Consider the following 16,348-nt stretch of genomic DNA (forward strand, 5'->3'; position numbering starts at 1 on the left):
GCGTTGTGTCTGACAAAGAAAGGTAAAAGAAAGAAAGCTCCTCTCCCACAGGGGAATTGTAGAAAAAGGGCTGCATTTATTTTTACATTAAACATAAAGTACGAACTTACATGGGACATATTTGACATAAGATAAAAAAAAAAACACCAACACAAAATCCGACATACCTGACAAAGAAAGGTAAAAGAAAGAAAGACCTCCGAGTAAATAACTTGCTCGCTCCAGCTCCTACGACCAAATACAAACAGTGGGGGAGAGGGTTAGCTCAACCCATCACAACTTCCAAGCTAGCCAGAATTATATTATAATTATATATCATGCTAGCGTTAATGGCGCCTAAAACACATTTGTGACACACACATACTACACATTTATAGCATCTCACAAAAAAAAGCACAATGATGGCAATAATTGAACTAAAATCACAATCAGAAGCATCAGGGTGGATAAATATACATGATATGTGTGTTATACAGTGTCTGGAAAGAAATGACACCCACCTCTCCCACAGGGGAATTGTAGAAAAGGGGAGAGGCCAAAGGGGTACACTGTATTTATAGGGTTGCACCAAAGAAGAAGAAGAACAATGAGGAGGGGCTCCAACTAATAATGAATATAACTACAGGCTTGGAGGTCCTAACAGTCAGGTATAAGGAACACATTTTGTGTAATTATAACAATATGTAATTTATGGCTGGGTTACATTGGTTCTTAAAATAGCCCAAAGTAAAGAAGAATGCTTGGATCTGCAGCATTTGAGAACATTCTCATAAGATCAGACACTTTTTATACACTACACATCCATTTTCTTCTTATTTTCTGACTGCCCATTGTGCTTCCTAATTAACAAAACTGGTAACAACAAAAAGACAAACTGCGTTAGAGCAGTGGTACTGGGAGTGGGTTGAGTGTGACAATGTGTGTTGACAGTGACTGCTGGAAGTCAAAGGCATGATTTCCAGTTTTCAGGTATACTTATTTTTCTCCCAGTTTTCCCAACTCCGTTAAAACCTCTTTGGGGGTGGTGTGAGGGAGTGGGGGCAACAATCTTGCATATTTTACATGTGAACAACTGTTGATGGTTTTGACCCTGCATGTAACTCGTGAAGTGCCTCTGTGTGTATGTATGAGCATGCACTTTTTAAAACCCCCCACCGAAGCTGGCAGGAAGGATGTTTGTGGTGGGGTGTCTGGGCTTAAATAAACCCACTTCCACTTCTCCCACTCCTGTGGCTCAGATGAAGTGTATCCAGTAGGAAACATAGATTTGACAAAGTCAGAGCAAGAAGAAAGAACCTTCTAGTGTGTGTGTGTGTGTGTGTGTGTGTGTGTGTGTGTGTGTGTGTGTGTGTGTGTGTGTGTGTGTGTGTGTTAGGGTTGGGCGTTTGGACGAATATATCGAGCCTATCGTTGAAAGTTTTTACAAGGGCGATTTATTTATTTGCCCATGAGTAAGTTTGCTAATAATGATGGAGCTAATACAACTAGTCAACAGAAAAAATAATAATAATAGCGCTGTTTTAACAACACCCTCTTTCATCTGCGAGCAAATGCACCCTCCTCAGAGTGCGCCCAAATGCTTGTTGATGGAGCTGCAGAAGCTGGTGATAGCCTAGCATACACAGCCAGATGGAGGACATGTACATGCTCATGCAAATTTGTCGTGTTTCAGTACTTTTCTCGCAGTATACGTCTGCACGAGTATGGAACGCCAGGACTGACATAATGAATTAATTAAATACACCATTAAATCATTAATTAAATGTGGCAATAATTAATTAAAATTGGAAATAATTAATTTAATAAATATATACGACACATTTAATTAATTATTGACACATTTAATTAATTATTAACCATTTTAATGAATTATTTAATAATTTATTTATTTAATTCATTATGGCACTATTGTCCCCTTCATGTCTCACCTTGAAATAATTTTATCTGTCAGCCTCACCCATCAAACTAAGTGGGCGGGGTTAACGCTGCCACTGCAGCTTCTCTAACATTTGATTGGTTGCCGTGCCAAGTAAGTCAAGACTAATCTTCACATGTCTGGTCAGGTTGTCAACATAGAACATGTTTACAAAAGTGCTCAGGTGTTTTCAGAGATGTCACTAGCTCTGCTAACAGTCAGCTGACAGAGTGTACCAAGCTCACAGCCCCGGTGTTCCATCTTGACAGTTTTTTTTTGGTTTTTTCTTTAGCTTGTTTGTTTTTCGGGGAAAAAGGCAGGGGGGGGGTTACGTTAACCGGTTTGTTTACATATTCCACTCTCCGTGTTCCACATGTTGCATTCGCAGATTCTCATTTGCACCGAACGATCGTCTCTTTCCGCCTGGTCTTGTGTCTCTGTGCTTCTGTAACATAAAGAAGGAGCTGACATTTTTCTCACGACACCAGCGATCAGCTCAACAGACCCTCAGTTTACTTGCATGCATCCTCCTCCTCACTTGTCAGCTGTTTAACACCTGCTGCTAATTCAAGAAACACGCCCACGTTACCTGGTGATAGTCACAGTTTAACTGGGCAGCCGGTGCTCGATTTAACGCAATGTCGGCACATTTTTCTGCACAAGATAAGTAAATATCGTTTTTTCCCTGAGTGCAGAGCTGCTGGAGCTTGTTTCCCAACAGAGCACTTTATTGGTGAACCCACTTTATCAGCGGCTTATGTCCAATCACCGGCACACTGCTTTGAAACCTCACCTGAGTGTTAGCACTCAGTGGTTCAGTGGTCCAGTGTTTAACTGGACTTAATTCACTCAGGTTTTGTTTGTCGGGTCACGTTTACTTTGCTGTTTTATTTACAACTGAGCAAATCGGTTTGGTTTCGACTGAGAAAATTGTCAGGCGGTGGAAGGAATACTTCGAGGACCTCCTTAATCCCACTGACACGACTTCCGAGGAGAAAGCACAGTCTGGGGATGAGGGGAATGACCCCCCCAATTTCTGGAGGCGAGGTCGCTGAGGCAGTTAAACAACTCCTTGGTGGCAGAGCCCCTGGTGTTGATGAGGTCCGCCCCGAGTTCCTGAAGGCTCTGGACGTTGTAGGGCTGTCCTGGTTGACACGCCTCTACAATGTTGCGTGGAGATCAGGGGCAGTACCTGTGGACTGGCAGACCGGGGTGGTGGTCCCAGCCGAGTTTGGAGCAGCGGGAATGAGGATCAGCACCTCCAAATCTGAGGCCATGGTTCTCAGCCGGAAAAGGGTGGAGTGTAGTCGGCTAAAAACTGTCCAAAGGTAGATCAGCAGAGCTTAGCTTGTCTCAGTTCAGTTAGTTCCTCCTGCTCTTACCAAATCACTTCCTTTCCAAAAACTGCTGCTGATCTATTGTTGTTCATATCCCAGTGAAGGCATTCAGCGAAAGTTCAAAGGAAATAAAGTGACAACTTCTCTCTAAGACTTTCCAGATGTTTACCTGTTATGTCACACAGTGCGGCAGTGTTGATGTCTCCTTGTATGGCAGCCGCACACACCACTCATCACTGTTCCTCTCAGCAGTCAAAAACAGTTTTTGTTCCTTCTGCAGCTCATATAGACAGGCTTTGCCCCTCGACAACTTTCAGACCTCCGTATGGATAATAAAGCTGTTGTGCGTCTGCTTCCATTTCGTCACATGAAGATGGATGTATGCAGCTTCTCAGAGGTCTTGTCCTGACAAAGTTCATCACATACACAACATCATCTGACAGAGGAGCTAGATCTTGGCAACGAGCACCTCACCATGCAAAAAACAGTGCGTAACAATAACAAGGCCTTTCAGTTCTTCCACTCTTTGTTGTTCAAGATATTTTCATGTGGCTGAAAAAATGTCTTCTCTTGTTTTTATGAAGGTTTTTCTAGTTCACTGTGTTGTGAAATTCTTTATATTATTCAGAAATTGTCACTAGACTTTTTTTTTTTTTGTGTCTGTCCCAAATTCACTCCGATGGTAAGAGAGGGCAGTGAAACTTTCAGGAGAAGTTTCTACTGAAAAGGGGTAAAGAAGCAGAACTTTGCGCTAAAAAGAGGTGAATCAGCAGAATTTCTGCTGAAAACAGGAAGAGAAGCTGAGGTTTCTGCTAAAAAAAGAATCTGGAATTTGTGCTGAAAAGAGGTGAAAATGCTGAATGTTCAGCAAAAAAGAGATAAGGAACCTGAAAATTGTGCTAAATATATTTGAATATTTAGTTATTGAAATAAATGAACCAAACAAAGTTTTATTTCTAAACATATATAGACCACCAAAATCTAATACAAACTTTTTTAATGATTTCAATGACCTTTGCTCTGCAATATGTCTAGACTATGACCAGATAGCAATTGTGGGAGATTTTAAAATTCATACTTACAAGCCACAAGATAGCAGAACAAAAGCAATAAATTATGTCCTCCATAACTTTGATCTAATCCAGCACATTAGTGAGCCAACGCATAATCGAGGACACACTCTGGACCTACGTATTAGCAAAGATCGAAATATCTCTAACATTGCCATTACTGATATTGCATTATCTGATCATTTCTGCATTTCATTTGATAGCAACATCTTAGCCAATATACCTAATCAGAGTAAGATCACTGTTAAAAAACGCTTCCTTAAAGAAAACTCAGCTGAATATTTTAAACTGATGTACACTTCCACCTTGTTTAAATCACCAACATCCACCAACACACATTCAGTAAACAAACTGACAGATGATTTTCTATCCAAAATCTTAGACATGATGGATAAGATTGCACCATTCAAGGTTAAAACTGTCTCTAGTAAAAAGAAGTCTCCGTGGAGAAGTATGTAATGAAAAAAGAGAGTGCCGGCGTGCTGAGAAAAAATGGCGGAAAACTCAACTCCAGGTTCACTGCGAGATAAAGAGAGGCTGAATAAGTATCAACTATCCCTGAAGGATGCAAGGGAGTCATTTTTCTCTGAGATTATTCATAGAAAAAACAATAATGCTAGGACATTATTTGCTACAGTGGAGAGATTAATTACTCCTCCAGTGGCAATAACCCCTGAACTAAGCTCCACCAGGGCCTGCAATGAATTTGCCAGCTTCTTTATTGAAAAGATCTTGAAAATCAGAAGATTGATTGGCACATTAGTTTCAACCCCAATACCGACGTTAAGCCCAATTAGCACTTATGCAGAGAAAATGACTCACTTTCAAACAATAAATCAATCAAGCCTCGATAAAATTATTGAGAATCTAAGCTCTGCCACCTGCTGCTTGGATATATTATTATATAGTATTATTTCTTAAAAAGGTCCTCCCAGCCATCAGGGAGGATCTGATCCAAATAGTTAACGCATCCCTTCTATCAGGTGTCTTTCCCAAAGCCTTAAAAATAGCAGTTATCAAACCAATATTAAAGAAAAAGAACCTAGACAGCACATTAATGCAGAACTACAGACCAATCTCTAATCTTCCATGTATCGGTAAAATTATTGAAAAAGCTGTTTTCCAGCAGTTAAACAGCTTTCCCACAATGAACAACCGCTTTGATATTTATCAGTCTGGTTTTCGTAGGCACCACAGCACTGAGACAGCCCTTGTCAAAGTGTTTAATGACATCCGTATAAATACTGACCGTGGGAAATCCACAGTATTGGTACTACTGGACCTTAGCGTGGCGTTTGACACCGTTGATCATGATATATTACTGGAGCGTCTAGAGAGCTGGGCCGGACTTTCTGGTACAGCACTTGACTGGTTCAAGTCCTACCTTAAGAACAGGAACTTCTATGTGTCAATTAGCCAATTTTCATCACAAAATATAGAAATCACATGCGGGGTCCCCCAGGGTTCCATCCTAGGACCCCTCTTATTTAGCATTTACATGCTCCCGTTAAGCCAGATTATAACCACCAATAATATTAACTACCACAATTATGCAGACGATACTCAACTTTATATCTCAATGTCACTAGGTGATATTGAACCTATCCAAACTCTTAATAAATGCATTGAGCAAATTAATAATTGGATGTCTCATAATTTCCTTCAACTGAACAATAACAAAACTGAAGTACTTATCTTTGGACCCAAAAAAGATTGATTAAATATCAGTAATCAGCTCAAACTGGTCCAACTAGAAACTACCAATCAGGCCAGAAATTTAGGTGTAATAATGGACTCAGACCTGAACCTCCAGGGCCACATAAAAGTTATAACAAAGTCAGCCTTCTGTCACCTGAGGAACATTTCTAGGATTAAAGGACTGATGACACAAGGAGACCTAGAAAAACTCATCCATGCATTTATCTCTAGCCAGCTTGACTACTGTAACAGTATCTTCACAAGTTTACCCAAAAAATCAATTAGACAACTGCAGCTGATTCAGAACGCTGCTGCTCGTGTTCTCACTAGAACCAAGAAAATAGAGCACATTACTCCAGTTCTAAAGTCATTACACTGGCTCCCTGTAGTTCAGAGAATAGACTTTAAAGTGCTTTTATTAGTTTATAAATCTTTGAATGGGTTAGCACCAGAGTACATTAGGGATCTGCTATCATGGTACAAACCATCTAGATCAGTCAGGTCCTCCAGCTCTCGTTTATTGACCGTCCCTTGAACCAGAACTAAACATGGAGAAGCAGCTTTTAGTTTCTATGCTCCTCACATCTGGAACACACTATCGGGAGAATTTAAAGCTGCAGAGACACTGAACTCTTTTAAGTCTAAAATTAAAACTTACTTATTTAGACTTGCTTATGAGTAACTGATCCTATTATGGCTCTCTACTTCTTTGTTTAAATTTTTTCATATAAATTATTGTCTTGATTATTGTTTTATTGTAAATGCTTTCTTGTAAATGTTTTCCTGTATTTTACTTTTATAGTGTTTTGTGTTTTATTTTAATCATGTAAAGCACCTTGAATTGCCTTGTGCTGATAGTATGCTATACAAATAAAATTGCCTTGCCTTGCCTTGCCTAAAAAGAGATTAAGAAGCAGAACTTTGTGCTGAAAACAGGTGAATTAGCAGAATTTCTGCAAAAAAAAAAGAGGTAAAGAAGCTGAAGTTTGTGCTGAAAACAGCTGAAGAAGCTGGAATTTGTGCTGAAAAGTAGTGGAAAAAGTGAACATTCTGCTAAAAAGGGGTGAAAAAGCTGAAATTTGTGTTGAAAAGAGTTTAAACAGTTGAACTGTCAACTGATTTTTTTTTTTGTCATAAGCGGGATTCGAACTCCTGCTCTGAGAACAGCTGCTCATCTCACTGAGCTAAAACATGGCTCAGCCTGGCAAGCAAAACTGGTGATCACACTGATAATGTGGTCCCATTAAGCAAAATTGGCCCAAAAATTGAATAAAAAGCTTAATATCTCAAAAAGTATAAACGTTATTAGCATGAAAAGATATAGCTGGCATTAGCAGAAGGAGCAGAACAGTATAAAGTTTAAATCGGTTGAAAACTGAGGGAGTAGTTAACCAGCAAAGGTCTGAGCAACTAGAATAAGGTAGAATAAAGTTTAAAGAGAAACAGGATCTCACACAATTAAATGTTTCATACTCACTACATTATACAACCAAACAGAGGGAGTACAGCAGATAGTGGAGTGTGTTTTTATGCATAAAATATCTTCCCACACATTCATCCAGTGACTTGGATGATGGTTAGCGCCCACTTTGCCCACAGTAGTGTAAATATATCCTGCCGCAGCATGGGTGTCTCCGTGGTTTGATAGAAATGGACATTGCTGTCCTCTTGAATCAGAAGATTTCATGGGCAGCTGTCAAAAGTCATGCTCTTAACCCTGAGCTCGATTGGCTAGGACACACATGCAAACGGATACATCCGTGAGCAACACTGTGTGCACCTACGTTCCACATCGACTTGAACAGATGTTCAACTTGTGTGCCAGCGTGATCCAATGTGTGTGTTTATTTTTGTGTCTTTTTAGATCAGTTTTCCCCATTCATCCATCGTTCAGAGTGCTGGCCCTAGCAGAACCCCCTGTCGTGGGGAGTGCAGGCAGCAACAGCAGAGCTCAGCAGTGGTTGGGCCCCGAGGTGCTCACTATGTTCCTTTACCACAATGTCATGCCGCTGGCCAAAGAAGAGGAGATGGGCCTCATACAGGGACTGGTGAGACATGCAAATACTGAGACCTACTAAAAATCTTGGATGGGTTTCAATCTCAGTGACCTTGACCTTGGTCAAAGGTCAGTGGTCAAGTTTTGTTAAAATCCTTTGAATTTGATAACTGGAAAACAAGGCGACGTAGGATTTTGAAATTGATCCCATACATGTGTCTCTAGGAGGCTGAGGGGTAGCACTGGTGTTTGCCAGTATTTTTCTAACTGGAAGACAACGCCTCTGTTTCCACTCTCATCATAAGTCCTTCTTGGCTTCTTTTTCTTCTTTTGTTTTTAGGCTCCTAATGTACCGATGGAAGGAGCAGAGCAGCTACTGCACCTTGCACACAGTCTCCGCAAGACAAATGACCCCACAGTAAGTGTGTGTGCTTTACATATGGCAGCAGTTCCCAAATGGTGGGCGGGACATGAACATTATTACTGCATTATTACAACAGAATTTTGGGTTTACTTCACCAGACCTAGCATGTGACAAACTACAGACACAGGTAAATGGTAGTGGAGTTTTGAGAAACTTCCCAAAATACAGGTGTTGTTCTCGTTCCAGGTGGTGTAAATGGATGTCAGAAGTGTACAGTCCAACAGTCACGTGTCAGATTGCAGATATTTTTTCGTGCAGATATAAAGGTAGAGATGTTTGGAGGCTACTCATGTATGGTGTCTGTTGCTAGGCACAGTCTCTGGCCTCGTCTCTCTCCACTAGACAGCTGCTAAGGATCTGTCGCCGTCTCTCTCAGCACCCTGAGGAGAGCATCACTCACGCAGTTAATAAGGCTTGTCTCTCCAGGTACACACTCTCTCTCTCTTTCTCTCTCTCTCACACACCCACACACACACAAGCTGTCCAGGGTAGACCCCACATCTCACTCTGTGATGGCTGGGTTAGGTTTCAGCAATATGGATACACAGAAATTAATGTTAATATTTGATTTGTGTGTCATAAAAACAAGGCAACTGTGTGGGTTTTTATTTTGTGTGTGTGTGCGTGTGTTTTAGATTCCTGCCCAGCCTGGCCCGTTCCTCTCTTCAAAAAAACCTCATGAACTGCTCCATACAGGATGCAACAGACCCCGCTGATCGCTCTCTTGATTATCCCTGTGAGTTCCAGTCACTTAGATCAATTAGATTTAAAATGGTATATTATGCGAAATTGTGTGTTATGTGTTGTTGACATAACACAGGCTCATCCCTTTAGTTAGGTGCCTTTTTTGTTCTTGAATGATTCATAGAGGACCATTAAGATTGTGACTCAAGACTTCTGCACAGCACTGTATACCAGCAGAAGCACAAATCAGTTCGCTTCATTTACATACAGCAATAAAGTCTTTATTGTACCAATATTACGGAACATAGGTTAATAACTGAATATAGAACTGTAACCCCCCTCCAAAGGCAACCTCAATCGCTTATTCTACAGAAATGGAACAATGCACGATAAATGACAAATAACTTGTAAAGCTGGTAGCCGGAAAGTTTTGTCTCTTAGCATTCATTCTGAACTTGTGATGTTTCCTTGTAAAGAATAAATGTCGACTTCTACTGTGTGGACATACTGGTAGCGCAGGCACATGTATTATTTAAAAGATGGAAAGCAGGATTCAGCTGGCCTCAAAGAAAACAAACAGCTCAACCCAAAATAATCTCGTCTTCTGACTCACAAGCACCTCTCAGCATTGTCAAAAATCAGGTTTGACTCTCTCATTTGACTCATGCATGCAATTATTCTGGTTACAGGTAAAATGGATGTTTTCCAAAGCACTAATAATTTGAACAGTGGATCACTTGAGTGTGTGATTAGTGTTCGATTGTGAGTTGGCATGTGAGAACTAGGAGCACCACTCATGTAAACCAGTGAGTGGGATTATTATCACTAAAAAGCTGGTGACAAAATGCTCAGTGACAAAGCAGCTAATGATGCTATTGTAGGTAAGATCAAAACATAAAATAAAAGGATGCTGTGGAACTCCATGGATTATTTTTCTTTGTATTACATGTCACAATCCAGGATATTTACTACTGGGTTACTAATATTGGTACATGATTCTTGATGCTCATTTGATGTCAAAACAAAATGATTCTTCCATGTTTTTAACCTCCTTTGTCAAAAAAGTAGTTTGAATCCACTAACTTGGTGGTGGCATGTTGTTTACTTAAAATGTTGGCACAATGCTTTGTTAGCAGGAAATGTTGGGTTGGTTCCTTAGTAGCTTGCTAATGTCACTATGAGGTATGACATTCATTAGATTATGCTCAGTTAAGCATTTCTATATTAGCTACTGCAAATATTGTAACTGATGGGGCAAAGCTGATTTTAACCTGGCACAGCCAGCTGTCTCATACAAAGCGCCAATGTGTATTTCAGGATAACATAAGAAGGATAATTCTGTGGATGTTGTTGAATGTTGAATTGAAACTCATCCACCTGGAATTCTTAATGAAACTGTAATTCCATGCTTTTAGCTGCTTCATGAAATTTGAGGTATTTTCTCCTTTGCTTTGAAATTAGCAACATTAGCATTGTTTGTGTATAGCCCTGTTGCCTTTCTTAAAGCATGGGCAGAGATTTTGCAGTAGCAGCATTAGTTACCATCTTCTGCCTGCAGTTTCCCCTGTGCTTTTGGGTGTATTGCTCCTTCTTCAGCATTTAAGGACACTAGTATGCTGTCCCTGTCAGTTCTGAGAGAACTGCAGCTTCAATACACGTGCTGCCTGCAGTACAGGCAAGGTACCTAAACAAAAACAAAAAAGCAATAGAAATGTAACGTTTCCGAATTTTTGCCAACTACACTGATACATCTTCTAGACATGAATGACAGTATCAGATTTCTGATATGCATTATTCATCCACATTATGTTATGAATGTTGATAGTTCTTCTTTTCCACTGGAAGAATATTTCCTGTTAGCTTTGATAGTCGTGCATCAGCACAATCTGACATCACACCAACTTTGTATTCAGCAGCAGCAGGTTAAAGTGTCCAATGTTATATTTTCATCAAAGACTGTACTTAAAAGATAGACCTAGCCACCATGGCGTCATAGGTTTCTGGAGCGTTAGACTTGGATTTTATTTTATTTTTGAGCCAGAAGTGAGAATATTTGTACAAGATGGTGAAGTCCTAAGGTGTCTGCTAATAATAATAATAACATTTTACTCACCAAAGATAAAGCACAAACTTGGCTGTACCACACAGCACGCCCGATTATTATTTAGACAATTCAATTAAACAGCTCCAGAAGGCACCAGTACTGCAAGCACTCTCTCTTTTTTGACAACAGCATAATAAAACTGTAAATTCTCTTTTTTGTGTCCCACCCCAATATTTTTAGTGGCTCCCATATGGCCACCCCTATAATTAAAAAATTCTGGAGGCACCTCTGTCTCACATGCGTTTCTGTCATGTCCAGAAAGGTTTGGGCATGGGCTGCATGTGAGAAAATGCAGTTTTATTGCAGTTTGTACGGTCAAATCACTGCATCTCAAAGTCTGAGTTGGGGTAAAAGGAACCATTCCCAGCATTAGTCAGTCTAAATGAAGAAGCCCATGTTTATGGCCCACATTGCTGTATTTCTACAGGTATGGTAAAGGACGGTGTGTTGACCATTGGGAGTGTCTCCGCTCCCATCTACAATGCTGACCAGAAAATGAAGGTTCCTGACGTGCTCTTCTATGATAATCCCCAGGTAAGCTGTGAGAGGGCTGGAAAAGACTTTTTTCAGTCTCAGCACATGACCCAGATTTGATCACATAAGTGCTAAGGCAGATTACAACCTGTAAAGCGTAATCTGAATTTCAATTGCTCTTTTTTTTTCTCCCTCAAACTGAGAAAGCTTAGCTCTGCAGATTCACCACCACCCAGTTCAGGCAATCATACACCAATGAAAACACAGCTCTGTCCCTTGTTGTCATCGTTATCATACTTGCCTTTGTCAGATTAAAGTTTTCATTGTGTAAGGATTTTGCTTTTAGTTCCGGTATTAGCTGATATTTCCTCTGGCCATGCTCTTTCTCATCTGTGTTGGACCCTTATCAGATAGTTTTCGAGATGCTAATCTGGCCTGGCAGTAACATCAGCCCCAATACACTGTTAGCGACCTCTGATTGGTTGGTATTGGGGTTTTTTATGGTATAATAAAATTCTTAACTGTCTGTGTCGTCGTGTGTACGCCAGGCATGATTACTGCTGAATGTTTGGTGTGATACACATTGAGTTTTGGTGTTTAAATAGGATCAAAAAATTTTTAAAAAGCTTCCTCCTGATGGACTTTGTGTTTTTCAGTTTTTAAAATGTTCAGTTGCCAAAAATACAAAAGTCACATCGGCTTCAGGGTACATGCTGTGGGGGTGAAAATGGGCAGAACTCCAAGTGCTTATCTTTCTTTTCAGATTCTTCACAGTCCTACTTCTGTTGCTCTGTGCTGATTGATGCTGAGTGGTAACAAATATCACAACTCAAGCAGCTGAATCTGAATCAAATCTTTAAATGCAGCAAGTTCCATAAATTTTGCCTTTGGTATCCTGTTCACAGATCGCTTTCCTCAGCGGATAAATCAATAGGTTTTTGTTTGGTTTAATGCTAGTGTCTTGTGCCTAATCCTTGCCTTATTGGTGACATTAATTGCAGTATATCCAAAAAACAACCAGCCATGGTAATGATACTGTGACATCCTCTGGCAACACTGATGATTTATCTCTTTCTTCATGTCCCCATTTTGCGCTTTTTCCTCTGCCTGCCCGTGTTTTGGTCTGAAATAAAAAAGGTGGAAGAGGTTGAGATAGGATGGAAGCAACGAGGATGACCTACTTTATGAATGACCTGTTTTCTGAGCAAACTTTGTTGTTTTTAATACATTTTAAGCTGATTTATTCTCAACTGTAAGCAGTATTGCTCTTTGCAACATCCATCTGGGTTAAATTACAATCTGAGCTACTTGTTCAGCTGAATATGTGTTTGCTTAAATATCTCTGCAGCACATGATGGTGATGGAGGACATGCTGAAAGACTTTCTGTTAGGAGAGCACCTCCTCTTAGTGGGAAACCAGGTGAGTGATGTTTGAAAGCGTATTAATTTCACCATATTGTAATTTCCTCTGCCCACAGAAAAGAACCCTGGGCAACCTTTGGTCCATTTATGGTCAGGATTACAAACCCACTTTTTGTCATGTAAAATAAACAGAGGTCAGATCTGTGTTTGCAGACCATGGTTTTGTCTAATTTCTGGAGTAGTGGTTTTTAGTGAAGTAGGCCACCCATGTCAGCTCTGTTCGAGCATGGAGGGAAGAGTTACGAAATAGACTCCCTGCGTCCTCATGTCACCCTCCAACCCTGCGCAGTCACAGTTCACATAAGGCATAAGTAACATAAGGACACATGCAGCAACTCCTTGGGGGACACTCTGTGCCCCCAGCGTTGTCCAACTGGGCTGGGTTAAAGGGAGGATAGATGAGGATGGATGACTGGACATGGTGTGCTGTGAGCCCAGAGGAGTGTTTCTGTGTTTGTGTTTATTTGTGCGCTTGCATATGAGAGGGACTGAGTGGCAGAAGGCATTTGCAAATCTGAGTGTGTGACCATGCACGGTCCACGCTGAGGCATTACGAGCTGTCAGAGCGACTTACTGGACATCTGACAGACTGGCCGAGAGATCCGACAGGCTCTGTGGGATGCCGGTGGGAGTCCCGAAGAACAGCCCCTGTCACAGCGAAGCACCATCAAAATTAGAGGGATGCAGTTGGGTCTTCCTCTCAGTCCTGCCTCTTTGAAAGTTGAAATGGATGCTTCTTTCTATCTTTGTGGTCTAACTACAAACACAGTCCACATATAAAGACTGATGATGATGTCCCTCCACAGGGTGTTGGCAAAAATAAAATTGTGGACCGGTTCCTGCACCTTCTCAACAGGCCCAGAGAATATCTACAGCTCCACAGGTGAGGAGAATCACCATAGCATCATTTTTCTGTTGCTGTCCTAGCCTTTTTGAAACCAAACTTCATGAGCCAACTAAGAAGTCTCACTGAGAAATAAAGGTACTCTGCACCCCCAGTCACAGCGTAGCTCCTCCACTAAGCATACCCTACGGTGTTTTTCTTTTTGACTCTAATTGAAATCATGATTTACTAATGATTTATGTTGCCAGTGATAAGATCTAAAACCAGTTACTGAGACCATAAACTCATCAGTTTGATTAGATCAGAGAGCCTAAATTTTGTTTTCCCATGGATTTCAGCACAAGTAGCCTTATTTTTGGAAGCAGCGAAGTCATTCTGGAGACTTTTAGTTCCAGAAGCTAAGTTAAAGTTTTATGAGGTTCATGTTTAGAGTAGTGGTTCCCAACCAACAACTTTCTGCTTCAGAGGGTACTTCTGCAGTAACAAGGAGGTATGTGGAAAGATTATGTTATGTAATCTTAAATTCATTTTTTAACTGAATCAAGGAACCGAGTTGACCAGCAGAACAGTTAAGAGACACTTATCTCTTATCATTCACATTTAGTCATTAATCTCTGACTCTCTTCCATAGTGTGTCTTTTCACCTGGCCCCCTCCCTTCACCCCCAACTGGTCAAAAAAGATGGCTGCCCCCTCCCTCAGCCTGATTCTTCCTGGTTTCTTCATGTTAAAAGGGAGTTTTTCCTTCCCACTGTTGCCAAAAGCTTGTTCATAGGGTGACGTTGGATTGTTGGATTTTCTCTGTTATTGTGGGTTACATGAAAATTGTAAACACATATGCAATGGCAAAGAAATGAGTTGAAATGGCCAGCCAACACAGTGGCAGTCTCCAGTTTAAAATTAGTACATTATATAGCTCCAAGTTGCGCCAATTTCCTCAAAGTGCTTTATTGTGTAATGGTAAAGATTCTACGATAATTGAGAGAAAACTCCAACAATCAGATGGACCCATCCAATGAGCAAGCACTCGGGACAGGGGGAAGGAAAAGCTCCCTTTTTAACAGGAAGAAACTACCAACAGAACCAGGCTCAGGGAGGGGCAGGGATCTGCCTGGCTGGTTGTGGGTGAAGGAAGACAGACAAACGTGAGAGGTGTGAATGAAGAGCTTCTTTATTACAACACAGTTGTTGGAATAAATCAGATGGACAAAGAAGACTTCCGTGCTCAGTGTGTCTGATGCCACTTTTAATTTGATGCTTTAATGTTTTTTAAAGATATCACTAAACTTTCCTGTTCCACCAAAAGCTGTAAGGAAAAAGCCAGTATTTTTCTTACTACCTTGGCAGCCTTGACCTTCTCATATAAGAGCATTAAAATCTCTTTTTTTCCTCAGTAAATTAGGCCTTTCTTTCCCAGAACGACGACTTTACATGGACAAACTAAAGAAAAGCCTTTTCAGTCTTTGTTAATTCGGGTCCCCTGGTTCTATAAATACTCACATGGTGACACCATAAGAATTTTAGGTCAGGTTCTGTAGCTCAGATCATGGAGCCAAGAGATGGGCCTCATTTTGATCTCGGCACTTATAAGAAATCAATGACTCTGATGGAAGCCGAGCAATTTACTGGAGAAAAGTTTAATTTTGACGCCGGTCAATTCTAGATCAATAACATATTCAATATCATTCTTAAGGCCAGATTTTTCTACTGCCTGTGCGTGTGTAGTTGTTTAAAGTCATGTGAAAGTCAAAGTGGAGCTGAGCATGGATGTGGCCTGGTTTGCTACTGTAGCAGTAGCTAATATTAGACCAGGGCAGAGGCAGAAATATCTGCCTGTGGCTATTGGGAGCCTGTGTGACTGAAGGCCTACAGAGATGTGGCTCAGAAAAAGCAAGACACGTGCAGCCGGCCAGGAAGGAAACTAGGACAGCTCCTGGGTCAGATATTGTGAGATATCGAAGAGCAAGCGAGAGGAGATGTTCAGAGGAAGAGAAAATTTTGGGCGACCCCAGGGAGTTATAGTTGTCGGGGAAATGTTCAGTGTTATGATTGTGTGGCTGGCCTGTGGAAACCAAGTACAGTGTCACTGACACCTTTTTTTTTAGCTGCACTGCATCTACATCAAATGATAGTAACAAATGTTCAAGTAAAAAAGCACTACGAGAAACATGTGCAAGATCTGATCACCAGAGTTACCCTTTCAGTTCAACAAGACTAAGTTTAGCCATTTCAGTTAGGAGTTACTTTGTAGAAGAATTAGTAACCAGAACCTGTTTTGCCCTTTTTGTTCTTAATACAAAGCATTTCTGAGTGTAACTTAAGCTTATGGGGCAAGCAGGTGAGCACATGCAACCAGGCTGAAATGAGGCACCATGGGTTCA

At 40.8% G+C, this 16,348-nt stretch overlaps 1 protein-coding gene across 1 annotated transcript in view; it reads left to right on the forward strand.

Annotated features, from left to right (window-relative positions):
• Positions 1–16,348, forward strand: part of vwa8 (von Willebrand factor A domain containing 8) — an 86,391-nt gene that overhangs the window by 21,267 nt on the left and 48,776 nt on the right. The window contains exons 15-21 of the mRNA XM_026145979.1: positions 7,885–8,068; positions 8,357–8,434; positions 8,751–8,866; positions 9,076–9,176; positions 11,656–11,762; positions 13,051–13,122; positions 13,931–14,007. Of these exons, the coding sequence (XP_026001764.1) occupies positions 7,885–8,068; positions 8,357–8,434; positions 8,751–8,866; positions 9,076–9,176; positions 11,656–11,762; positions 13,051–13,122; positions 13,931–14,007 (735 nt within the window). The remainder of the gene's footprint in view (positions 1–7,884; positions 8,069–8,356; positions 8,435–8,750; positions 8,867–9,075; positions 9,177–11,655; positions 11,763–13,050; positions 13,123–13,930; positions 14,008–16,348) is intronic.

Source organism: Astatotilapia calliptera, chromosome 16, assembly GCF_900246225.1.
Source record: "Astatotilapia calliptera chromosome 16, fAstCal1.2, whole genome shotgun sequence".
NCBI classification, from domain to species: Eukaryota; Metazoa; Chordata; class Actinopteri; order Cichliformes; family Cichlidae; genus Astatotilapia; species Astatotilapia calliptera.